Source organism: Eleutherodactylus coqui, chromosome 5, assembly GCF_035609145.1.
Source record: "Eleutherodactylus coqui strain aEleCoq1 chromosome 5, aEleCoq1.hap1, whole genome shotgun sequence".
NCBI lineage: Eukaryota > Metazoa > Chordata > Amphibia > Anura > Eleutherodactylidae > Eleutherodactylus > Eleutherodactylus coqui.
Window position 1 is genome coordinate 158982748 of NC_089841.1, and position 27361 is coordinate 159010108.

Sequence of the window (27361 nt, forward strand, 5' to 3'; positions counted from 1 at the left end):
GGGCACACAAACGCCAGATTTGTGTTCCCGTGATTTTCAGTCGCTCTGTTGTGGCCGTGATGCAGCCAACTGAAAATGGCTACGCTCATGTGAAAGAGCTCTTAGACTGTAAGGTCACACCTATATGTAGATTACACAGGATCTACCACTCACAGTACGTGATTAGCTGTGACTATCTTCTCCTGTCCATTATGTGAATGGCCTATGAGACTGCCATAAAGCATCTCTCTAAATTCTTAGGGTACTTTTACACAGTGATAAATTGTTTGCCTGAGTGAACGAGCAATGTTAGTTTGCTCAATATCATTCAACATGATTGCCTGAAACATGGTAAAGGCTCATTTACATGCAATCTTTCAAACTATTGAAAGTTTTAGCAACCATTTTCCATCAAGTGTTAATGGCCATTAATACTTTATCATCATCGTTTGCATGTTAAAGGGCCTCAAGTAGCTGTTTGCAGAGCCCAGCGTGTAATTAGTCACACACCCAGCTGAAAGCTTTTGACGCAACGCTAGACTTTCTCTATTCTCCTGTGTAATATGTTTATAGTATATCTTAAGTGACACCGCTGATCTCTCCTGCCCCCCTTCCCAATTCATTATATAACTATCGCCCCAATGTATGCAAGTGAGCTAGTGTTACCTTGGTTTTTTTTTAATTAGATATTTTTATTGAGTTTTAGCACATAAAACCATACAGCAAACATAAGCCCCCCAAACTCCCCCCCCCCCCCCCTCCCATGGTCTCTCTCGTATTAACTATTATAAAGTCCTTAACCCATTCCCGCTGCAGGGCGTAAGTTTACGTCCTGGGAGCGGGGTACTTCCCGCAACAGGGTGTAAACTTACGTCCTGGAGATAGCGCGGGATCACATATGATCCAGCGCTATCCCGCAGCGGGAGCCGGCTGTCAGTCACAGCCGGCGTCTCGCTGCAACAGCGGGGGGACATCGGAGATGCGCCCGCCACTGTTAACCCCTTCCCTGCCGCGATCTAAGTAGATCGCGGCAGGGAAAGAGTTCACAGCGGGAGCGCGGCTCCCTCTGTGTCTTCGGCCGGAACTCGCGATGTCATCGCGAGAGCCCGGCCTGTCACCATGGCAACAGGACGCCAGACACTGGCGTCCTGTATTGCCTATGCCTGAGATCGCTGTATGAGCGATAAGGCATGGGAGAGCAGTAGCTCTGCCATGCCTTATGACAGCGATCATCAGGGCAGTGGTTAAAGTCCCTCAGAGGGACACAAACAGTGTAAAAAAAAGAAAGATTTAAAAAATGAATTAAAAAAAAAAGAGTAAAAAAACCATTTTTTATGCTTTCTCAGATTAGCATAAGAAAGGTAAAAAAAAAAATAAAACCCCACATATTTGGTATTGTCGCGTCCGTAACGATGCGTACAATAAGTTGCACATGCTTTTGACTGTGCACGGGAAAAAACGCTAAAAAAAAAAAAGCTAAAAAACTGAGGCAAAATGCTCATTTTTAGCATTTTGCCTCACTAAAAACGCAATAAAAGTAATCAAAAAAGTCGTATGTACGCCAAAATGGTACCAATAAAATCTACAGCTTGTCTCGCAAAAAATAAGCCCTCATAGAGCTCTGTACATCAAAAAATAAAAAAGTTACGTGACTTTGAATGCAGCAATTTAGAATAGAAAAAAAGATTTCCAAAAAAAAGGGTTTTTATTGCAGAAAAGTGGGAAAACCTAAAAAAAATGTTAGAATTTTGGTATCGTTGTAACCGTACCGGTCTGCAGAAAAAATGGAAAGTCTCATTTATGCTGCATGATTAACGGTGTAAAAAAAAAATAAAAAAATCTATGGCAGAATTGATGCGTTTTCTCTCTCTGCTATCATTAAAAAAAATAAATAAATTTTACAATATAGTCTATGTACCCAAAATTGGCATCGATAAAAACTACAGTTCGCCACGCAAAAAACAAGCCTTCATACGGCCGCGTCGACGGAAAAATAAAAAAGTTATGGCTTTTGATAAACGGAGAAGAAAATCCACCAAAAATTGTTGCGTCCTTAAGCCCAAAATAGGCCATGTCATGAAGGGGTTAAAAGACAGTGCAGTCTGCAAAACCTGAGTTTAATTGTCTTTCACTTTGAGGATCAAAGAGCCTACAAAAACGGCATCACCGGTAAACGTTCTTTGCTTTCTGCGTGCACCTTTTTTCCCCGCCTCTCACTTTTCGTGATATCTTATTAGTGTTACCTTGGTTAGATATTCCCTTCTATCTGAAACTCCCGGCCTCCTCTTCAGGTAGTCATGTGATCTCAATTCTGACCAGCTCACATTTACTTGGGTTTATGTGATCAGTTTCTAGTCAGTTTCTCAGTCTGTGTTATATGCTATTACATGGATCCTGCCACAGAAACTGCCTAGAGGATACACAGGCACTCTTATCACAGGTACTAATGATGATCACAGAGCTCCTGTCACACTTAAAAATGGAGGAACTCACAGCTTATCCTCCTGTTTGTACAGTTGTGGTCTGTAGCTTAGGGCCCTTTTATACGGAACGAACTGTCGGGTGCAGATGCCCGACCGGTCATCCCATTAATACTTTTTCCAGCGCTTTTACACAGATGCAATTATCACTAGTGAATGGAGGAGCTGGCCAGTGATCGTTCCGGCCAACCTGTCTCCATTCACAACTGACAGGCAGTATACGCAGGCCGATCAGTCATTCAGTTTTTTGCATGCAGAAAATGAACAATAAACGATAAGCAAATTAATTATCGTTTGTCATTCAGTTGGGACATGCGTTTACACTGAACAATTTATCAGCCTGTGTAAAAGGGCCCTTACTTAGGTGAAAATGCAGAAGGTACTGGTAGTAGCTGATACAGTGTAATGCTCTGCTGATGTATCCTTGGAATGATGTGAAAGCAACATCAACATGGTGCCAGATAAGCATCAGGATGCTGCACGGTATACAAGTAACTGCTATAAGCGGAGGAGACCTCCAGTAGTATGACCAGGCGAGGAGAGCAGCGATGGACTAATGTGCTCGCTGGAGTGACCCTTTAAAAGTAACAAACAAAACATCAACCAACAGATTATGAAATGATATACTCAGTGGGTGCTTATGTTTGCAAACATTTATTTCTACAATACTCACAAGTGTATACAGGATATATAACAGTCCGAGTTGCTTGAGATTGAGAACCACAATACTGAACAGAAAATGTAGCTTCATTAAAACAATGGCAATGTATTTTGAACATGGTTCTTTTTAGCCTACATGCAATGAGTGAATCCCATTACAAGTAAATGTCGGAGGCCAGCTTTAGAAACAAGTTAACAAAAATGCTAGATTCACTTGTAAAAAATATATATAACACTGTAAATTATTAAAAAAATAACATTTAAATAGCTACACAAAAGACAATTAGATCTACAATATTAAAAATGTATACATACTAAGCAGTAGGCACTCGCATGTTTAATATAAAACAATTATATAATGTTGCGTTTTGGCAGAGCTCCAAGTATTAGTTAAAATAGCTGGTAATACTGAAAATAACCATAGCACACTTAGTAATAAGTTAGATTTACCCTTTTCTTCATAAACAAGCATTTTCCGACTGTGGCCAAATAATAGCTGAACATTCATAAAGGTTACGTACACCTTTGCACTCTTAATTTAATCAATGTGTTTTTTGGAAATTAAGACTTAGGCCTCCCTCACACAGGCGCTTTTTACCGCGACGCTTTCAGCACCATGCTAAACGCGATATAATGCTCCCATTATTTTTAATGAGACCGCTCAGATAGCCGCTCGATTTCAGCGCCACGATTTTCGAGCGGTGTGTGTTCTATTTTTGGCCATTTAGTGCTCCTCATCAATGGATGAGGAGTGCTAGAAGGTGCGTTGGCGCAGACACGAAGGTAAAATGCGGTAAACACCACGATTTAAATTGCAGCGCTTACCGCTACGCCTGTGTGAGGGAGGCCTTAGAAATTGGTTTTCATTAAAAGAAAAAAAAATATATTCTGATAGTTTAGTTTCTATGCTTGCATTGTTTTACAAGGCACTGCAGAGTGGAGGACTGAAATCTTAATAAATTTTCACACTGAGGAATTTCTGAAAGATGACTACTTAGTGGCTTTCTTCAGAGACAAGGAGGCGGCAGCACATTGCCGATTTGTAAGTTCATGCGAGTCTTCCACACAAGCTAGTGCAGTCTGTGGAAAGCACTTATTGGGCCCCATTTTTTTATATATACATTTATTAATGACCTGGTAGAAGGTTTGCACAGTAAAATAGCAATATTTGCAGATGATACAAAACTATGTACACAAATTAACACAAGAGAGAGGACAGTATATGGTTGCAAATGGATCTGGATTAGTTGGGGGCTTGGGCAGAAAATTGGCAAATGAGTTTCAAGGCCTCCTTCACACGGGCTACAAAATCTTGCTAGACAACGGATGTATGTGAAGCTCACATCCAGTGGTTTCTTTCACATGAGATGTCTTGTAACCTGAAAGAACATATAGGAAACCATGGGCTTCACATACATGTGTTTTGTAGCGAGATTTTGTAGCCCGTGTGAAAGAGGCCTAACGCTGATAAATGTAAGGTTCTGCACATGGGCAGGGGAAATTCATGTCACTATTACACAATAAATGGCAAACACTGACATGGAAAAGGACTTGGGGATTTTGGTTAACTGTAAGCTTAACTGGAACAACCAGTGTCAGGGAGCTGCTGCAAGGACCATGGGGTGCATCAAAAGAGGTCTAGGGACACATGACGAGAACATTGCTCTTCTTTACAAGTCACTGGTCAGACCACACATGGAATATTGTGGACAGTTTTGGGCGCTGGTACTCAAGGAGGACATATCAGAGCTTGAGCAAGTTCAAAGGCAGGCAACTAAAGTAATAAATGAAATGGGTGTACTACAATACCCAGAGAGGTTGGCAAAATTGGGGTTATTTAGTTTGGAAAAAAGACATCTGAAGGTCGACCTAATAATATATAAATATATCAGGGGACAATACAAGGATCTCTCCCATGATCTGTTTATACCCAGGACTGTGACTGTAACAAGGAAACACCCTCTACGTCAAGAGGAAAGAAGGATTTTTCACCAACATAGAAGAGGGTTCTTTACTATAAGTGCAGCAAGACTGTGGAACTCTCTGGCTGAGGATGTGGTGACGGCGATTTCAATAAGAGTTTAAGAGGGGCCCGGACGCCTTTCTGGTATGCAGTGTAGAGCAATACACTGCGCACACAGAAAAGAAACCAGATTTTCCAATCAGTACCACAGCATATTACAAAAATGCTTTTAGATGAAGGAATATAGATAGACAAAAGCCACAAGTGAAAGGGTCCACGGGCTTTATACCTCAGGGAGGAATTAAACTTATTTGTGACTTTTAAAAAAAAATTGAAATAACCTATAATTAACTATATAAAATTCCCATGCTACAGCAGGTTGACCAAGTTAATAAAGTATTGAATATGTACAAAATCTTACATTCTGTTTTTGGCCTTATGCCAGCGGCCGTATTTGCCCAGGAGTGTAAATCAATTGTCGGGTACAGGGTCGCATCCCGCTGCAAGATTCTCGCAGTCGGAATCCGATCCGGCCGTCTGCCTTCAGCCTTTAGAGCAAGACCCTGTCCAAAAAATATGGGTACATATCTTAATGACCAGATAAAATCTGAATTACGACACCCTTTCATTGCTGGCAATCAAGGAACCAACATAACTTTTACATTACTTTTATGTACTAATAAAATATGCTAGTGCTAAAAAAAAAAAAAAAGGAAAAACAAAAAGAAAACAAACACTTTAATGCTGCCTATAGCAAGGGGCTCATATAACCCTTACTTTAGTTAATCTTTTTTTTTTCCTCAAAGAATAAAGTAGCTTTTAGATGGCAACATAAGGCCACCTTCACACAGGCCGGAAATGCTGCAGAATTTCCTATACTGGAATTGCAGTGGAAATTCTACAACATTTACAGAAGGCATTTGGGGGGGGGGGACGGGACGGGGGGAGAGATCTAAAATCTTCACATGCTGCTGAAAAGTTCTGCAACAAATCTGCAGTAAATTTACAGTACTTTTGGAAAACATTGCAGATTCTAAATCCACAATGTCTATTTATGCTGCGGAAGGCAACCCTTGAAATTAGGGTCAAATCTCACAGCTGATCCGCAATTACAAAAGCGGACCAATCCGCACCACTTAGGTGCGAATTTGGCCATTGTGAATCTACAGCATACTTTCCAGTGCAGAATGCCCACTGCAATTACACACTGTTTGAAGGCGGCATAAAAATTCTTTATTTTCAAAATATGTGGAATGCATCATTATTATGGCTCCTGCCGATAATTGTGTGAGGACTGTCCATGAGACCTGTATTAAAGTACCAATGAGGGTTAATACCTTGTTCTGTGAGATAATGAAAGGCTTTGGGGAAGGCTTTCCCTGGCACTAATATGGCTATGTGTATGAGCCGTCGGTAAACATAAAACCTCAAAACTTTCATGGTTCTTTTTAAACAGCTAATCTTCCTTCAAAGCAAAACAAAGTATCTTTTGTGCCCTTATAAACATATGTGCTACTTTATGTGTAGAACCGCAGATATATTATAAGAGCGCAGCTGAGAACGCAGAGGTCGGTTCACCAAGAATAGCACCGACTGCAACAATGACAATACTGTGCAGTCCGAGACTTCCATACTGTAATTTATATATTGGCCATTGCAACATAATACTGAGAACAAAAGGAGAAAATAGACAACGGTTTCACGTAGTCATTCCGACTAGAGGGCATGCTGACCTACCACCTGCACTACTAAGATATAAAGTATTAAATACACTGGGCCTTTTTTTAAGATAAGTTATTGTCTCTTGAAACTCCATCAATGCCACAGGAATAACCTTTACTGCTTTTGTTACAAGAACATATATCTCTGCTGAGGACCTGGAGGTTTAGCCTACCTGAAGATCCTGACCTAAACCCTAGATGGGGTAAATAAGTCTACTACCTTTCCTTACAAAATGTCCTGAGATGGTTATGTCAGTAAGATATCTCAACCTGCATGGTCTGATGCAACCTCTACTCCTCCACCTCCAAAATCAAACAAAGGTTCACCTTCCCCACTTCCATGCGCCAAATAATCTTCCAAGATTTTAGCAGGGTCCCGAAGAAAGATAACCAAAACTGTGATATTGTCACTAGAGCCTCCCTCTTTAGCAGCTGCCACCAGACTTTCAGCAACATGTTGCCCATCTCCACCATTCTCCTGAAGATAACCTAAAACAAGGCTAGGAACCTCGGAGGTGGACACTGCATCATAAAAACCATCACAAGCCAAGACAAGGAAGTCTTCTGAGTCAGTAAGAGAAACTGAGGACACATCTCCTTCTCCAGATACATAGGGCTTTTGATCAATATCACCTAGAAACAGAAGAATAAGTTAGTATCTGATCATAAATAGGCTGAATAAGGAAACTGAAAGATTTGTGGGTATCTTAAAGGGAACCTGTCACTTGCACGTGCTGTCTACACTGCAGGCATCATGTTCGAGCAGGAGGAGCGGAGCAGATTCATATATAGTTTTGTGGGGAAATATTCAGTATGACTTGTCATATATAAAATGCAAAATATGTTTGTTTGTGTCATATACAAGTCCACAGTTTTGGTCCAATTTGAGTGCAATTTCAGATGAGCGTTCTTAAGCACCGGACAACGAATACTGGTGTAATTAAAAATCAAAGACTTCCCCTGTAATTTTTGTTGCCAATAAGCAGCCAATCACAGCTCAGCTTTCATTTCTTAAACTGCTAAGGTACAATAAAAGCTGCGCTGTGATTGGTTGCAATGGGCACAGATTTTCTTTTGAAAAGCTTTTACGAGAGTGGTGCTGGGCTCATTTTTGTGGCCCACTTTGCCATTTTCTGAATACCAGTCCTAGAATAGACAGAGCAATGCATGGGTATATTACCTAGTATTTTATATATTTCTGCTCATTCTGAGTTTAGTGGTCCAATGGGCAACTAACAGTGATTGACAACTATCTGTGTATGACCATACATAGAGAAATGGCTATCACTTTCAAGTTGACAGGTTTCCATTAAAATGTCCTAACTGAGAGTGGGGCCATTCAGCCACTTTCCTAGTTTTCATTGCTACTGTGTTTTCCCTATAATAAGACCTGCCCTGATAATAAGCCCTTCCCAGACATCATTGCTCACCAAGCACCCGGCTGTGATTGGCTGAGGCTGCGGTCCTGAGCCAATCATCACAGCATTCTATTCAACCCATGTTACCAGAAAGAGAATTCTCCTTCACGGACGACGACAAGGAAGAATACCGATGCGCCTGGAGAGCACAAAAGGGGACCGGGATGCCGCCTGCGAGGTAAGTATTAAGACACCCCCTGAAAATAAGACACTATGCTTCTTTTGGGGCCAAAATTAATATAAGACACTGTCTCCAAGAAAATAAATGCAATAAAAAGCGATCATTAAGTCGTATGTATTCCAAAATGGTACTAAACGCAAACTATGGGACGTCCTGCAAAAATATGAGCCCTCGCACAACTACGTTGATGAAAAAATAAATAAAGCAATTGCACGCAAAAGTTGGTGCAAGAAAATAATTTAAGAAACTTTAGTCTTTGAAAAAAAATACAAGTAGCACAGCAAAAGAAAAAACAAAAAATAATATGTTTGGTGTCATAGTAATCATACTGACCCATAGAATAAAAGTGTCATGTCATTTTTGTTGCAGTTTGTGCGCCGTAGAAACAAGCCGCACCCAAGGTGGTGGAATTTCATTTTTTCCCCCACTTCTCTCCACTTATAATTTTTTTTAAAAAGGGTACATTAAATCGTACCAATGAAAAATGTAACTCTTCCCACAAACAAACAAAAAAAAAACCACTGCAAAATCACAGCAATAGCTCAACAAAAATAGCTATAGACATTAAAATGGTATTCCAGACATTTAACCCCTTGCAGTATTGATCATCTGTCCGCAGGATGGGTTATCAATAGTTGATCCAGCACTCCGGACCCCGACGATCAGCTGTTCTCATCCCTTGCACTCACTGCAGCGGGCCAGATATTGACAGTACCGTATGTATTGGGGTTGGAGACAGAAGTGCAATAGAAGGTAAAGCTCCGATTGATTTCATTTGGATTAAAGCCTTCCATTATACTCTGGGGTCGAAGCTGGAACTGTAATCGAAGGCTTCATTCCCACTTAAATCAATGGGAACTATACGTTTTTTTACACTTCCAGCTCCAACCCAAATAAGGACATCCTGCCCCACTGCAGTGAGTGTGGGGGTCTGAGATCAGCTGATCGCCAGGGATCCCAAGTGGTGGACCCTGCCGATCAACTATTGATGACCTGTGCTGAGGATAGGTCATAAATACTGCAAGGCTTTAAAGCCCTTTAAACATGTAGTAAAAATTGTTAAACTGTCTAGTCTTGAAGGTCCAAAATGAACTGATCCTTTTACCATTTACTAACAGTCTAACCAAAATTATTATTGCCAGTACTCATTCACTTTGAGTTACATATACGATGCAGACTGTTTCATGACCTCTAGTCAGTCCTTACAATATAACGCCAGTATTTAGCACCACTATCATTGTCATTTCAGGTTTTCCAGTAACCCTGTTTTAGAACTACTGTCTCACCATTGGTTGCACCGATAAGACTTAGCTCCATGTCTCAGGAAAACAACAATGCTAAACACCATCACAGCTATAACTAGTAGCGATGAGGGGCAAGGAGGACATTCCTTCAATGGAATTATATTACAGGCTTTAAAAAAAAAAAAAGTCCTAACACTCACCAATTGCTCTGGACACAGCAAGAGTCCCATTAACTCTCCAGCACCCCATAAATGTAACACAGCCCCCCAGGGATTCTATTCTCTCACGCTCATCCTGTAAAAGAGTGGTGCTTGAAGTAAGTAAGCAGAATCTTTAATCAGAGACAACAAACATGAATGCAGGGTGATGTATAGCGTACAGCTCACCTCTCTCTCTGGTTTGTGGGGCTCCATGAGAGTCACTGGATTCCCTTGCTGTACAAGAAGAGCTTGAGAGTCACCCAACCATGCCACATGTAGGCAATCACCTTCCAGAAGTGCGCACACACCCGTGGTACCACTGCGAAGTCGCTGTAGAAACAAAAGATTTTTTTGTAAATCACAAGAAAGAGAGAAGCAGGTAAAAGGCACATTATTGGACAAGTGGAATCACAAGCAAGAGTGCATCAATGTATGCTACCACAATACTAGAACATATGGGTAAAGCCAGAATACAGTATATTGCTGCCCCTTTATATGTCCAAGTGATGTATCTGAAGCACTACAATATACCGGTGGCAACTACTTATTCTGAGTTTAGGGCCTGCAGTTCAGAATAATTTTATCCTTGCTGTAAAGCTAAATCTTCCCCACTTCCACAACTGCCCGAGTTTGTGTTATTGCACAGTGGTTAATCAGAGCACTCCGAGTTGTGGAATAAAAGCATAAGGTTAAGGTCATAGAATGTTTGTCAAAAAGGTTACAATTTTGCCACAGGCATTTCTCTCACTTTTAGCGCTTTTTCTGGGTCGATTTAGTTTTTGGGGGTTTTTGTACACATTCATTGAATAAAAAAAAAAAAAAAAAACTGGCAATGAGTTGTGAGAATAAAACTTTCTATGTGTGATTGTAATGTTGATATAAGTGATTACAATATCAGAGCAAAAGGATAAATTTATTGTGGAAAGCTGACCCCTTGAAGGGAGGCTCTAGTACCCTGTTGTACCGCCTCTAGCTTGAATACAAGATGTGATACGGGCGGGCATGGAGGCTCTAGTACCCTGTTGTACCACCTCTAGCTTGGATTCAAGATGTGATAAGGGCGGGAATGGAGGCATACAGGTTCCATGCGGTATCCTGCAGCATATCAGTTCACATTTTCTGTAACTGGTCTCTATATTATGCAAACCCATAGACTGTTGGGGTCCTGTGCATGTTCTATTGGTGATAAAGATTTATTAGCTCACTTAGCGATCAAGTTACATTCTGTCCACAGAAGTCTATGGAGACGGGAGGAGAAGGAGAAAGCAGCTGCAGGCAAACACAGAGATGATGCTGAAGGCTCTAGTAAGGGTTGTCTTCAATTCAATTTACAGCTACATTGCTCAGTGCTGCTGTATGTTTTCCTTGTTACTGCTGCTTCTGAGGGTGTGTTAGAGAGAGCTATAGAGCAGGATCTTATCTCTGTGTGCGGGGCACGGGAGACATCCTTCCCAGAATGGGCTGATTAAAATAAGCAAAATAAGTTTTGTTTTAAAGAAATTATTAAATTCTTATTTTCAGATACCAAAATACAGCACCTTCTAACTGTGTTGTATGCAGACACGTGGAATATTTTCAAGATTTGCCATCCATGACCAGTATTCCTTCTTCTCTGTTATGCATTTGGACAATACTATATGCAGTCTGTTGGAGCATTTCTAACACTGGAAATCTGTAGCGCAGGATTCTCTAAACTTCACTTATGCATCTAGAGAGGTAAGAAATTATATGTTCCCTTCTAGAGACCCTATATATGAGGAAAACTGCGCAGTGCGCAATATGAAGCATTACATATTTGTTTTGGTATGTGAAATGTAGCATTTTTTTCTTTAAAAATTAGTGATAGATGTTAATCAGCCCTTTCTGGCCTCTTAGGCCGGTGGAGCACGAGGCTGATGTACTTGCTGCGGGTGGCCGATTGCCATTCACTATCTTGGCGTTTATGTGCGCGTAATACTCGCCAAGATAGAACATGCTGTGATCTTTAGGGTGTTTATATTTCACACATTATGTGTGATCAGCAGCATATGGTAGATTGGTACAGAGTATTCTGTGCGCAAGATACACTAACAACACGGTCATGCGAAGGAACCCTTAAAACACTGGCACAGATATGGGCAAGGGTTCAAAAGATGGAACTGGAGGTAGAGTGTGAGGACTGTGTCTTGCCAATGTCAACTCTCTGGTCTAACTGGATCATTCTGGACAAAGAGGGGAATAAAAACCATGCCTCACGTTTTCCCCAATGAAGGTTTTCTTCCCTTCATTTATAGATCTACAGCATAGTTCCCCAACTCCAGTCCTCACGGACCCCCAACAGGTCATGTTTTCAGGATTTCCTCAGTGTTGCACAGGTGATGTAATTATTGTCAGCACCTCAGACATTGCCACATGTGTTCTTACTATAGGAGATCCTGAAAACATGACCTGTTGGGGTCCCTGAGGACTGGAGTTGAAAAACACTGATCGACAGGTCATGTGATCCAATTATTTTCCCCCCCCCCCGGTATTTTCAACTCCGCCTTGCCCTACAGGCACAATTTGGTAATTTGTCTCCTTCTCTTGGTACAGTTGGGAGATTTATTAAGCACCCCAGATATTTGCAAGCCGCTCACCCACATTTACTGCCGTTTATAAACAACCACTCCTCAGCCAAGTTCTATGAAAAATTGAAAGCAGACTTTCCAGATTTCTCTGAGGATGAACGAGAAGAGGTGGAGGATAACTTTCTCCTCTGTGGCAAGTGCTATGGATCTTCGGAACCAGATAAAACTCTTGCATAGGATTTACTACACACCTGCTAAGTTAAAGGGGTTGTCCCGCGAAAGCAAGTGGGGTTATACACTTCTGTATGGCCATATTAATGCACTTTGTAATGTACATTGTGCATTAATTATGAGCCAAACAGAAGTTATTTAATTACCTGTTCCGTTGCTAGCGTCCTCGTCTCCATGGTGCCGTCTAATTTCAGCGTCTAATCGCCCGATTAGACGCGCTTGCGCAGTCCGGTCTTCTCCCTGGTGAATGGGGCCGCTCGTGCCGGAGAGCTGGTCCTCGTAGCTCCGCCCCGTCACGTGTGCCGATTCCAGCCAATCAGGAGGCTGGAATCGGCAATGGACCGCACAGAGCCCACGGTGCACCATGGGAGAAGACCCGCGGTGCATCGTGGGTGAAGATCCCGGCGGCCATCTTGGTAAGGTAAGGAAGAAGTCGCCGCAGCGCGGGGATTCGGGTAAGTACTAAACGTGTTTTTTTTTTTTAAACACATGCATTGGGTTTGTCTCGCGCCGAACGGGGGGCCTATTGAATAAAAAAAAAAAACCCGTTTCGGCGCGGGACAACCCCTTTAAAACCTATTCGCCTCCCCTCACCAAACATGTTTCAGATGACAATCAGACAGTGGTTCCTGTCTTAAATTAGTTTGGTTGTGCCCTAACCTGATCCCCTTTTAGACAGTAGTTTTTAGTTCTTTTTGCAAGCACAGTTTGATTTCCCACAGATATTCGCATCACAAGTCTGTTTACTAGGAATTTTAGGTGGGGAATTACAGAATTCATATGAAACCCCCCCCCCCATATATTGTATTTTGTGCCCTAAAGTCGCTATTATGAACTGGAAGTCCACAGTTTCCCCAACCTTACTTCACTGGCTCCATTTGGTTAATTCACACAAGTTTAAAATATGGTCCAAATGGAACAACAGAGAGCTGTTTATGTGGTACCTATGAATATCTTGGGTTATCTCCAGTCTTGTGCTAGAACTGCATTACTACACAGTACCATAGGGGGTTGGGGTAGGGTTGTGGGGGGTGTAACTGAGTATGTGGGTGCATGTGCATGTTTGTGGGAAAGATCATTTTACATCTAATTGGACTTGAAGAATTATCCATTTTACAGTTTTATCATTACAGCTGCAATTTTATATGTAAAAGATGATTTAATATACATCTTATTTAGTTCCCAAGTGTTTGTAAATGGAACTAATGCAAAACCCTAAGTGTGTAATTGACACTTTCGCAATGTCTATATTTTGTTCAACCCACTTGCCTCTGTAAAAGTATTTTCATGAGACAAACATTTTACTTCAATTTAGAACTTGGATTATTTTTTGTTTTACACTTTGTTCTAAAACCTTTAAATATATAAAAATCAACCAATCAATCAGCCCATTCTAGTAAGCTTGCTGAATAAATCGGTTATGGTTCAAAAGTCCCATGTGTCTGTGAAACTTGTTTTGGAGACATCATAGCAGCTAGTTTCTACCCAGCAGCTCAGAAAAAACTAAGAATTAGAGGGGAAAATTGGTGAAAAACTTCATCTATAAGCCCTGGCCAGATATGGTGGTTACTTCTGTTTTAGGCCTTAACCCCTTAGTGACCAAGCTTTTTTTGCCCCCCCCCCCCCTTTAAAAAAAAAAAAAAAAAAAAAAAGGAGGTGAACAAGGCTTTACGCCGATACGCGTGCTTGTACTTGCAAAACCATGTATCTGTGAAACCATGTATCTGACTATGCAAGCCTGACAAGGAAATAAAGCAAAGGAAAAATTTTATCCATGTGTCCGGATTCCCACACCTTTTCTTGCTAATGAACAAACCACAGGACCGAATGGCTTAGCGGATCTAAGGTTGTTTTTCCTTTGGGCAGACAAACTACAAGCACCGCAAAGCTCTCCTAAAGGTGAGATAATTCTTTCATTTTTGCAAATAGAGACCATAGCCAAGGATGCTACTCTTCTCTAGTGAGATTAACAAGTTTAAATACAGTATATTCACAAGTACAACAAATCCACGCAAAATGAACTACAATGATGGGTACCATTTACGTAATAGTCTCATGTTACCTAAAACCCTGTGCAGTGAACAAAATCAACAACTATCCCCTGCAAATTAAAAAAAAGCAAAAAAACAAACACAGAAATGCTTATTTACTCTTCAAAATACAAAATGTTTCTAGCACAATTGCTTTGCACCACATTTACTAAGTGTTTTCAGACACTTTCGGACCGTTTCAGATTTGACCAAAAAGGGGGGTTGGACTAAATTTCACCAATTTGATGCAAAGTGTATCAGAATTTTGGTGCACTTTTTGGCATAAACTAAGCCAATAGGTAGTCTAAACGTAGACTGCAGAGTCTTAAAATTGGACACATTTATCATTCAGCAGACACACTATGATAAATCTGGCGCACTTTAAGAGCTCATGCCCACGAGTGTCGCGTGATATGCCCGCGGATTTACGCTGCAGGAGTACCGCGATTAAAAACAAAAAAGTGCCTGCTGGTGATCTTTAATGCTATATTAATGGAGACCACCCGCAGCGTAAATCCGCGGAAAATAGAACAGGCCATGAATGATTTCAATAGAACCTAATAGCTACGGAATTCACGCATGGATTTCCGCTGTGGGAAACGCAGTAGAAATCCGTCCGTGGGCATTCATCCCAAGACTGTAACTGTTATACACTATTAGTAAATAAGCCATCTTGTGTGGATTTTATACTTCAACTGTTTCAGGGGTGGGTGGGGGGGGGGGGGGGGGGGGGGAGTCACGTGTTTACCTCTCTTCTTGCTTTTTTAAGAAATATAGCATCTGTACGCTGAAAAGCTTCCTTTAAGGCCCTGGCTGGATCTGAAATCAATGCCTCATGACGAGCCAACATGACATGGACGTGCGTAGCAGCATAATTAGCAGCGTCGAGCCCACCATGTCCATCAAAAACTGCAAAGTATGATCTTTCCACTCCATCCTAAAAATGAGAAATGTTTAATGATCAGGCATATTTTATTCACAGTAATCAGGTGAACTTGATTTCCAATAACAGGAAGAGATTATCCTGAGAGGAACCTTCAAAATCCGCATGCTGAAAAATTTCCATAGCTTTCAATAGAACGCTAAAATAACACAAGTTTTGCAGCACAATGTGGCAAAATTATGCCATGTGAACCAGGCCTACTTGGGAATACATTGTCATATCCAGATTATTTTAGCAAAACATTGGTTATTTCAACATTAACAGGAATAAAAAGGCCTAAAAACTCAAGGATCATTTAACCCCTTGAAAATTTTCCGGGACGAGCTCCACTGCCCATAGCGAAGATTTCCGGGCTATGTTTCACTATGGGACCTGCAGAGCACAATGCCATAAGCTGTGGCATTGTGCTCTGCCTGCACAGTCCCTCATAGAACAGTTCATGACTTTGAAAAAAAAAAAGCAGGAAACTATTACCGATCTCCAGCTTCTATTTTCAAACTCCTGCACTGCTTTGTCTACAGGTTACCATAGAGACCATCAGCTTGTCAGAAGCCAGCCGATGGTCTCTGTGGCAGGGTAAGGGCTAGTGCTTGGCTGTCAGAGGATAGCCGGGCACCAGCTCTTACAGCAGAGATCGGAGAAAACCTCTGATCTCTGCTGTGTTAACCCTTTACATGCCATGGTCTATGCGACCACAGCATGTTAAGGGCTGACAAGGGCAGGGGGCTCCCTCTGTCAGAGGATAGCTGGACACCAGCTCTTACACAGCAGAGAATGGAGAAAACCTCCGATTTCTGCTGTGTTAACTCTTTAAAAGCCGCGGTCTATGTGACTGCAGCATGTAAATGGCTGTCACCATCGGACCCCCAGAATGTGATCAGGGGGTCCTGATGGGACTCTGTGGAGGTCCCTTAAAGGGACAAAATGTTTTTTAAAAAAAAGTTTAAAAAAAGAAAAGTCTAAATTATTAAAAAGATAAAAATAAAAACACTTTTCTCCCTTTACTGTGTAAAAAATTAAAAACAAAATTACACATGTGGTATCCCTGTGTCGTAATGACCCAGAGAAGGAAGTTAGTACATTATTTAACCCCCTAAAGACGCGGCACCCCCCCCCCTCCCAGTTAAAAAATCATAACTCCTTTATTTATTCGTCAACGTTGCTGCATGAGCGCTTGTTTTTTGCGGAACAAGTTGTATTTTTTATTAGTACTATTTAAAAGTACCATATAATTTACTGAAAAACTTTTACAAAAATCTGAGTGGAGTAAAATGGAAAAAAAAAATGACATTCCACCATCTTTCAGTGCGTTTTGCTTCTACGGCACACAAACTGCAAAAGAATGACATGATAACTTTATTCTATGGGTCAGTACGATTACTGCGATACCAAACTTGTATAGGTTTTTTTTGCTGTAGTACTTATATTTTTTTACGTTAGTGCTAATTTTTTGTAGTTTACACTAGTGCTAATTTGGAATACATACGACTTTTAAATCGCTTTTTATTGCATTTTTCTGGGAGACAGGGTGACTAAAAAAAGGGTATTTCTGGCGTTATTTTTTTTTGGACTACATTCACCGTGTGGGGTAAATAATACACTACTTTGATAGATCTGATTTTTACGGACGCAGCGATACCAAATATGTATTTTTCTTTTATGATTTAGATTTTTTCTATTACAGATATGGCAAAAGGAGGGTGATTTAAACTTTTATTAACTTTCTTTCTTTTTTTGTTAAACTGTGAAAAAGTCTCGAAAAAGAAAAACTATTACGATTTGGTATTGGCATAATCGTACGGGCCTGTAGAGTGACTAATATATTATTTATACTGCTCAGAGAATGCAGTGAAAAAATAAAAAACATGCCAGAATTACAGATTTTGTTAATCTTGCCACTAGAAAAAAATGGAATAAAAAGTGATCAAAATTTTACATGTTCCAAAAAATTAGATAAATGAAGACTGGAGTTCATCCCGCAAAAAACAAGGCCTTCTAGAGCTCTGGTAATGGGAAAAAAATTAATACGGCTCTTGGAATGTGGCTTAAAAAATGGTTTAAAAGTACAAAAATAGCAGAACATAAAAAAACTGTATAAACGTGGTATCGCCGGAATCGTGTGACTCAGAGAATAATGTTATCACATTATTTATTCTGCACGCTGAACGCCATAAAAATGAAATCCAAAAAACAAGTGGCAGAATTTTTTTCCCCCCCAATCTCCCTACAAGTTTTTTTTACAAAAGTTATGCAATACATTATATATACCCAAAAATGATGCAATCAAAAAGTACAACTTGTCCCGCAAAAAACAAGCCCTCATATGGCCGTGTCAATGGAAAAATGAAAAAGTTATGGCTCTTGGAACGCGACTGGAAAATGAGTTGAAATTAAATAATTGTCCCATTTAAAAAACCTGCCATGGTGGGTCTGACAGGGTGGTAAGAAACCTGCCACTCAAGGGGTTAAAGATATATCTGTATGTGTTTCTCTTTACCGTGAGGCCAAAAAGCTGATTGAACTCCAAAAGTGACACATGCCGATCTTCCATTTTCCTTCGCGTGTTACGTATGGCATGACTAGAGACATACAAGTTGCGTTTAGTGTTTGGTGCAGGTGGTAACTGTATCTGCCACTGACTGCTGATGTCTTGGAGACAGGTAAGGCAGCGTTGAAGTAAGGCGTCAGAGGGGAGAACTACAGAAAAAAAAAAATTTAGATATGCAAGAAGGAAAAATAAAACATGGCATTTAAATACATACAGTGAAATTCCTATGTGAAAGGATGAGACTTAGAACAGTTCCTCACCTTGAATACTTACTGTATATACTCGAGTATAAGCTGAGTTTTTCAGCACATTTTTTAGCGCTCATACTCAAGTGAGGTAAAAACAAAACAAAACAAAAAAAACCGCAACACTCACCTCCCAGCCGGCATCTGTGTCCCCGGCGCGATGGTCTCCTCGGCTGTGCAGCAAGCTGCTTGAGAATTCCCCACTGTCATCTTCCTGTTTGGTTTTGAATTCCCCCCCGCCGTCAGCCCTGTGTAAGTAAGCGCTGTGTTTGGATCGAGCATCAGCCAATCACAGCTGGCGCTCGATCCAATCACAGCACTTACTTACACAGTGCTGGCGGCAGGGGAATTTAAAGCCGAACAGGGAGATGACAGTGGGGAATTCTCAAGCAGCTTGCCGCACAGCCGAGGAGACCATCGCATCAGGGACACAGACACTGGCTGGGAGGTGAGTATTGCTGTTTTATTTTACCTAGTATATACTCCAGTATAGCTAGGCTTATACTCGAGTCAATAAGTTTTACCAGTTTTTTTGTGGTAAAACTTATTGACTCTGCTTATACTCAGGTCGGCTAATACTCGAGTATATACGATAGTTCAAATGACAAGACTCTTAGAAAGAGTGCAGAGAATTCAGGGTAAGGAATTCCCTACAGTACAGGGTTAAACTTATTCCGCAAGCCAACATGCCTAGAAATCTGCTACTGGCATCTAAATTTCGGATTGCTTTCGACAGAAGTCTACAAATGTTCCTACTCTTATCCCACAATAAAAAAACCAAAACATTAAAATATAAAATCAGACAAACTGAGCCATTTCTCCCGACTTTCACCTAATCTGTGTATAACATCAGAATTGGGACTTGTGTACTGGCAGTTTCTATAAAAGCAGTTGCTAGAGAGTACAAAAGACTTAAGTGATGTACACAGGCACACACAAAGATTTAACAAAACAATAAAATCTCCAAAAATGCACAATATTGAATGCTTTAGTAGATTACTTAAGGTACCTTAATATGTGAGTGTTGGGCGCAGAAGTGCCTGAAAGCCGTCCCACGGACTACTACCCAACTATCTCCCCTGATAGTCATTCAAGTGAATGGAGGTGGAGTGGGTCGGGATCGCTGTGGCCCGCCTGCCTCCATTCACAGTAAAAAGGAGTCCCTTAAACATTGAGCAACTCCTGTTTACACAACCCAACAGTCGCTTCGTCTTTAGCTCTGCTAAAAACAAGCAAGCAATTTCTCGCTCAGTGCCTGTTGGCGGCCGTCTGTACACGGGATGATCATTGCCCAAATTTACTGTTTCTATTGAGAATTCATGCAATAATCCTGTGTAAAGATAGTGAAGAGATTATGTGCTTTTCCAAGGCTGAATGTATTCCTAACCAATAGAGGGAGCTAATCCACCTCTTAATACAAAATAGCAGGTCCTCATAACAGCTTCATAGATAAATGTTCTTAAAAGGAAGATGAGATATCTTTTTTTCCGGCCAGTTACTTAGCATGACCCCATGCTCCTGCCATCAGAATGCTCCCTGCACAAATAATCATCTTATTGTAAAGGCAGAGGGATACCACAATGCAATAAATTAAAATCAGCGCAATTTTCCTGCTTTGATGTCCCTCTCCTTGTGCCATGAAGAGGAGCTATTGTGTCCTGAGAATGTATTGTGAGGACTTCGTGCTGCTTTTGCAGCATATTTCTGTCACAGGAGACTACTTCACATTCAATGGAATGGGAATCAAGTTCATTTCCATGTATCATAATTAAGTCTGAAGAAAATGTAGCAGATGCAAACTGTAATAACTCCTGGTCTGCTACCATAAACATGACTTACGCTCTTCAGTGAGCGCATCGTTTTCTGGGCCTTCTACCACATCCTGTTTTCGCTCAACAAAGGAGTCCAAGTCATCCTGCAAAGTCTTGTGGACAGCAGCATGAACTAAGCTGGCAGCCAGCCAAGGAGGACCGCCCCTGGAAGAAGAGAAAAGCATCAAGACATCAAGTCAGAAGCACAATGAACCAAAAAAAAAAAAAAAAGGGAGAAATCTCAAAAGCAAATATTTACTTGTCGTCTACTAGACCTAAAATGCAGTATTTGTACATCAGCAGTAAGACACTGTTCACACTTTTATGAACGTCTGCCTGCTTACTGTGAAGGGAAGCAGGCAGGCACAATCTCCAGCCCGCTCCGCCTCTATCCGCTTAGCAATGTTTCTTCATGTGTAAGAGCACAAGAACAATCATTGCTGGGATGACCTGTTGGGCATCTGCTACCATTTGAAAAATCCGACAGTCTGTTGCAGAAATCTGGCTGAGCCTTAAAGGGGTTGTCTCGCGAAAGCAAGTGGGGTTCAGCACTTCTGTATGGCCATATTAATGCACTTTGTAATATACATCGTGCATTAAATATGAGCCATACAGAAGTTATTCACTTACCTTCCCTGCGCTGGCGTTCCCGTCTCCATGGCTCCGTCTAACTTCAGCGTCTAATCGCCCGATTAGACGCGCTTGCGCAGAAGGGTCTTCTGCTTTCGGGTCTGTCCGGCAGCAGCGGCGTTCTGGCTCCGCCCCCTTCTACGCGTCATCGCGTAGCTCCGCCCCGTCACGTGTGCCGATTCCAGCCAATCAGGAGGCTGGAATCGGCACACGTAACGGGGCGGAGCTACGCGATGACGCGTAGAAGGGGGCGGAGCCAGAACGCCGCTGCTGCCGGACAAACCCGAAAGCAGAAGACCCTTCTGCGCAAGCGCGTCTAATCGGGCGATTAGACGCTGAAGTTAGACGGAGCCATGGAGACGGGGACGCCAGCGCAGGGAAGGTAAGTGAATAACTTCTGTATGGCTCATATTTAATGCACGATGTATATTACAAAGTGCATTAATATGGCCATACAGAAGTGCTTAACCCCACTTGCTTTCGCGAGACAACCCCTTTAAGTTCCTGCTATGAATCTACAGTTTAACATGCTGCAAAGTCTGCGCACGGATCACCGCCATTGAATGGAGATCATCTGTGTGGCTACTCGCCACAGTTTCTGAATCAAGAAATGACATTTCATTTTTTTCCCGCAACATAGTTCATATGGCAAAGATTGCCATTTCCACTGAAAACAGTAAAAGGCGGATGTCATGCAGAAATCCACTGTGTGAACTTGCCGTATTGACATAGTATATTCAGTAGAACTTGTAGTATATTCATTTAAATCTCTGCTCGTTCTGAGCTCAGAGGTCCAGTGGGCGGAGCCATCAGTGACTGACAGCTGTCTAGAACTGTGCTGCAGAAAGAGCTGTCAATCATTCATACGACCGCCCACTGGACCTTTAAACTGAAAGAGTGCAGAGTAATGAATATACTGTTATATTGAATCATTTTCAACAAAAGTATATATCATTCGCCTCAGCACCTCCTTCACTATAACATGCTGCCTACAGAATGGATTGCCTTTTATGCCATAAAACACACATGTATTGCAGATTTACATGTGGATTCCACCCTCTGCAATACAAAGAATGTTACTGCCAGCGAATTTTGCAGTGCATGCATTTGTGGTATAAAGTTATGCCGCTTTTGAATCCACCACTGGTGTAACTATAAGGGATGCAGAAAATGCAGTTGCACCCGGGCCCAGGAACCTTAGGGGGCCCATAAGGCCATAAGCCAGTACTATGAATAAAGCATTCTAGTTGGGGGCCCTGTTACAGGTTTTACATTAGGGCCCAGGAGCTTCAAGTTATGCTTCTGCTTTAAGGGGTTAAGAGAACTTGGGGGCCCCAATAGGTCCCCCAAGGTTTCATCCAAGCAATCCTCGGTTATTTAATCATCTCCGATCAGCTTGGAGATAGAAATGCTCACACGTTCCTAGTTACCACAACATTGCCTGCAAGGTTCACCATAGGAAACGCTGCAAGAAAAAGGAAGCCCGGCAGGAAATAATGTCACAGAAGGAAGTCTGCTGCGGCCAACAATTGTGATTACAAAGGACACCTGCCAATAACGACGAGGAGAAACTCCACAGTAAGGAAAGACCAGAACATGACAATGCCCAGCAAGGTGGTGGCAGGAAACAGCATTTATCGACCACGCAACCACTCTCAACTGAAGCTACAGTGACATGATTAACGGCGCAACTTGCTTTAGGCAGTGTTTTTCTACCGTGGGTCTCCTATAGCAAAGCCATTTGCGTGTTCTGATTGCTATGCAGCTAAAGCTTGACTTTTCCAATGACTTATCAGATTGATAGAGGATAGGCATCTACGTGAAGGCATTAAACGAATAGCAACACAGCAATAACGGGATGGCTTAAATACACGTCCATACAAAGAACCCATCTTGGTCGAATTGTTGCTTACTGTACATATATGACTATTTTTGAACCTATAAATTCGCAGTCTTGTGAGGCCTAGAAGCTGTGGAATAGACATAAAAAGAGCTTTGGTATTAGTGTATCTTGACGCCACCAGGAAGTCCTGGTGGAGGCAAGGTTGACAGGGGGGTGACGCCCCCTGAACCTGATTGGCTGTACAGCAGCCTTGCAAATAGGTTCTGGAAGGGCACAAAAACTGGGTGGAAAATACATGCAGCTGTGCCAAAGTGGAGGGAAAATACCTAAAGCGGGCCCCGTTGCTAACGCACTGCCAGAGCTGCTAGCTCGCCACCGCGGCACACGCCGCAGACCCGGCTCACTGTTCAAGCAATCCGTTGAAAGCATCATGAAGTGGCTTTTGCTGGGGAGCCCCTGGAGCACCACAGGAGGCAACCCCACCCCCACAATGGATTTCACTTCAACATACCGGCCGCTATGCTGCAGGCCCGGGGGGACAGAGTGTGTTATGCAGCGGCCGCCGGCCTTTCTCCCCCACCTCAGTGCCCTTTCCCGGCAGCGGAGCAGAAGCGCTGACGGCGCAAAGGTCAGCGGAGGACCGGGCAGCAGGGATCTGAGTGTGCTTCTGCTCCGCCGCAGCATCGCTCAGGAGTCGGACGCCAGCTGTCAGGGGGGTAGCGCCGTTCGCGGAGCTGACAGTACCGCCGGAGAAGCAGAAGCTTTGAGAGCGGCAGCGGGCATCAGGGAGCTGACAGTTCCGCTAGCGGAAGACATACGGTGAGGGCGCCTGCTGTGAGTGGGGGACCTTAGGGTGAGGGTAACATTACTTGTTAGGCTTAAATTATTTCACTTTAATGCTGCCATGTTCCAGCCCTAACATGGCAGCATTGATGCACACTCTGCTAGTAGGACCTTCCTGCCTTGGACCAATAGGGAGCTAGGGGTGTGACAGGGGCGTTCCTCCTGCCAAACCACTAGCTTCCGGTGGCGTCAAGATACACTAATACCAAGAGCTTTATATGCTCACTACCAAAAAAAATAAAATAAAAAAAATATATATAGCTTTCTGACCATCATAGAAGCCGTAATGCTAAGCCGGAGCCCAACGGATCTGAATAAGACTACAGATCTCATGGATTTAAAAAGGGTTCTGTTGTTTTACAGAATTACCGAGCATGCTGCACTTTCATTTGATGTCAAAAGTGACTGGAATCTCAACTGAACCCCCCCCCAAAAAAGGGCCAAGCAGAGATGTGAATACAGCCTTAAGGCTGATTCACACGCAACGATTATGGTTCAAAATTCGTCCGAACAAAGGGTTTTGAGCAACAGCCGTTGCGTGTAAATGTGTGTCCATCGTGCACTTACTGTGCACTCTTCGTCCATCATTGAGTTCAGCTCAGCATAAAAGCTGTTATCCCTGATAACAGGGACAGCATGCGGTGTTCTCCACAGGCAGCGCTGATAACATTGTATGCAGCCAGCAGGAGAACAAAAGTGATATCACATGGACAAGAGAATCTCTGGGTCACACAGCTTTTCTCAGCTGTGGAGCCGGTGACCCGGTGTACTGCCGCATATAGCAGCGAAACTGTACTGCGTATGACAGCGTATATCACGCAGTATTTTGCTTTGTGCATGAGGCCCAAGTTTGGCGCCCGGCCTAAGTTTGTAAAATCTCATTCACTTGGCTTGTACCGTAAACGCTACAAAACTTCCACGGCGATTCCACTAGTGGAAATTTTGCAGTGCTTTTTTGCCAGTGTGAAGGTGGCTTTATTCAGCTGCCCCCAGGTGTGTTATTCTATGTATTCTGCACCCAATACAGAGCTAAAATATACTGAATTAATGTCTAAGGGCTATTTCAGACGACCGTATATCGGCCGGGTATTCACGCTGGCCGATATATACAGCGTCTCTCTCTGCAGGGGGAGGAGGCTGGAAGAGCTGGGAGCAGTGCTCTGAGCTCCCGCCCCCTCTCTGCCTCCTCTCCACCCCTCTGCACTATTTGCTTTGAGAGGAGGTGGGATGGGGGCGGGGCTAAGTTCCGTGAATGTACGGTAGTCTGAAATAGCCCTACGCCCCATGGCACAGCTACAGTAAAGGCATGTTCACTCACAGACTTGGGCACAGAAATCCAGAATTTTCCATCGTGGATTTGAATCTGCGTAGTGGAAAAAGTGGCACAGCATTTCTTAACATAAATCTACATGGATTGCTCATTCACAATGTCTAAACCAGTGTAGAGATCTGTGGCAAGATTTGCAGTATTGCCTGCCTTTAGCGGTGAAATCTGCATTAAATTTCGGCATGTGAACACACCCTCACACTTTGTCTGATGACATCAAGTGACCATTTCATTTAATGGCTTCCGTAGTCAAATGACAACACAAAAACCTAATTAGGATATACAATGGAGGGACAGCCCATCACAGAAAAACCCACAACCCCAATGACAGGTCTGTTTTATTAAATCATTTCCTTCAAGAAATAACAATTCTAGAGCTTTCTTTTTTAACTGCTCCTCTGTTATTCCTCCAAAAAATGTATGAACTGACAACTGGGCATTACCCTTCTCAGTGCGGTGCCCCTATATGGTCCAAGACTGTTTATGGAGGAGTAGGATTAAGTTAATGCTGTTGGATTCCATGACAGGTGCCGGACGTAGCGCTGGACCGGAACCCTCAATAGTAAAATGAACGGAACTCTGTTAAACGAGGAATCCATTGGTTTCCACTATATTTGAACTCAACTACGATATTGTAAGCTCCAAATAGAGCAGAAACTAATGGAATCCTTGTTGCTGACTAGTGCCAGTGGGTGGTTCCACCACAATGCTGTTTTCAGCACCTGTAACAACTCCCAACGAAACGCCACAATGTGTAAAAAGTGCTCTGTAAATTCCCCCAATAGTGTCAGATTGTGTGAGGCTACACTCCACTAACAAGGAGAACAGTGACGCCGAATTGCTGACTTCATTTTCATTGTGAAGAACAATGGATCAGCAGAGTGTAGAAGACCAAGAAATGGTGCTCCAGAATCGGTATTCTCAGGGAATGCACATACTTAGTAAAATGGACAATTTTCACAGCTTGCAGTACCACACTTGAGAGAAAAGCACCAGAACCTTAGCAGAAATCGGACAGACCCCAATATAAGTCAATGTGACTAGTAGCCCCCCGAAGCAGTTTCCTAATACACTTTAGATGTGCTTCAGCTGTCTACTATCAAATCCCTCCCACAAGTGAAGAATCCGCCCTTGGCATAGTGTGAAGAGTTGTGGTCCAAAGACAGAAGGCGTCAGGAAATCTTATGAGTGGCTGCAGCAAGTAATTGGAAAGATTTTACTATTCAGATTGATCGCCATTGCGGCGCTGTGAATTCACACATTACATCTCAGTATCTGACAACTCGCTATGGTGGGGTCTTCACAGCGGAGGTCTTCATCCATGGCCTTATTGGCATTGGGAGTATATGTATGCCCTGTATGCCCACACAACACCCCCCCAAACACCACCAAAAAAAAGAAGGATGGTGAAATTGCATTTTTTTCCATTTCACACCACTTGGAAGTTTTTAAAAGTTTTTCAATACATTATATGGTACACTGAAGAGTACAATTGAAAAACACGACTCGTCCCATAAAATAAAAAAAAATAAAAAAGGCCCTCAGACAACTGCGTTGACGAAAAGTAAGTTATATTTTTTTGGAAGTCGGGAAGAGAAAGCAAATATGGGGGTAAAAAAAAAAAAGGTTGAGAAAGGGGGGGGCGCTGCATCCTTAAGGGCTTAAAGAGCAGCTGGGATCCCGTCAGGACACAATAGAGCAGCTACTCCTGCAGCAGGCAGCCACATGGACTGAAAGCTACCTGGTGGATGGTGGGACCTGCTGGGACTTGTAGTTCCACGCAGGCTTCACAGATGACTGCTGAAGCCCGTCTGCTTTCATTAGCTTTCAGCCCAGCTCCCCCCATAGAGGATACAGCTGCGCCCTCACCTGCCCCCCACCAGCCTCAGCACAGCCTCGCACAGCTCCCCCTCGACCTCGTCACGGCTCACGCTCCGGTTTTGCGGCCTCGGAGGCCGCTCAAGTCCTCCAAGCTCTTGCAGCAACTCAGCCAGCAGGTTCCGACACGCCGTCGCTTCCTCCTCAGCAGCCGCCATCATAGCGCCGGGTAGCCGCTGCTTCCACTTCAGTGCAAGAGCCGCCCGGGACGTCACGTGATCGGCCCAGTCACGTGGTATAGTAGGCTGTAGTACGCGGCCGCCGCTTTCTCTGCAGCCGTTCTGTCGGTTGTTACTGACCCAATGGTCTCATTCACTTTGGGGCATTTTGTTCTAACCCAAAGTTGCATTAAAAGGAGAAGTATTGAGGAAAGGGCCGTGTGTGCAACCACCTGCTTTCTAGTTCTCCAATTCATCTACAATAAAAAAAAAATTAAGCAACATTTTAAATAATCTTCAAGCACATCTCCACTTCCCATCTCCTGCCCCCTTTCACATTAAGGCCGCCTGCAGATGGCCAGGTCGGATCTGGCTGCGAGAATTCTCGCTGCGGGACCCAACCCGAGCATCTGCAGAGAGCACCGTGGACTAACCCGCTCCCGCAGCTCCGGCTCTTTCATGTGCGAGCCCCGCACAGAATT

The 27361-nt window shown here is 42.8% G+C and overlaps 1 protein-coding gene across 1 annotated transcript; it reads right to left on the reverse strand.

Moving 5' to 3' along the window:
* Window positions 1-3094: 3094 nt before the first annotated feature.
* PPM1F (protein phosphatase, Mg2+/Mn2+ dependent 1F) lies at window positions 3095-26919 on the reverse strand. The gene is made up of 7 exons (XM_066603508.1): window positions 26713-26919; window positions 20229-20365; window positions 18094-18293; window positions 15402-15590; window positions 10033-10176; window positions 9847-9940; window positions 3095-7436 (listed from the first exon to the last, which is right to left on the reverse strand). Exons 1-7 carry the CDS (start codon window positions 26880-26882, stop codon window positions 7069-7071), a joined length of 1302 nt encoding a protein of 433 aa, XP_066459605.1. The 5' UTR covers window positions 26883-26919; the 3' UTR covers window positions 3095-7068.
* Window positions 26920-27361: the final 442 nt, after the last annotated feature.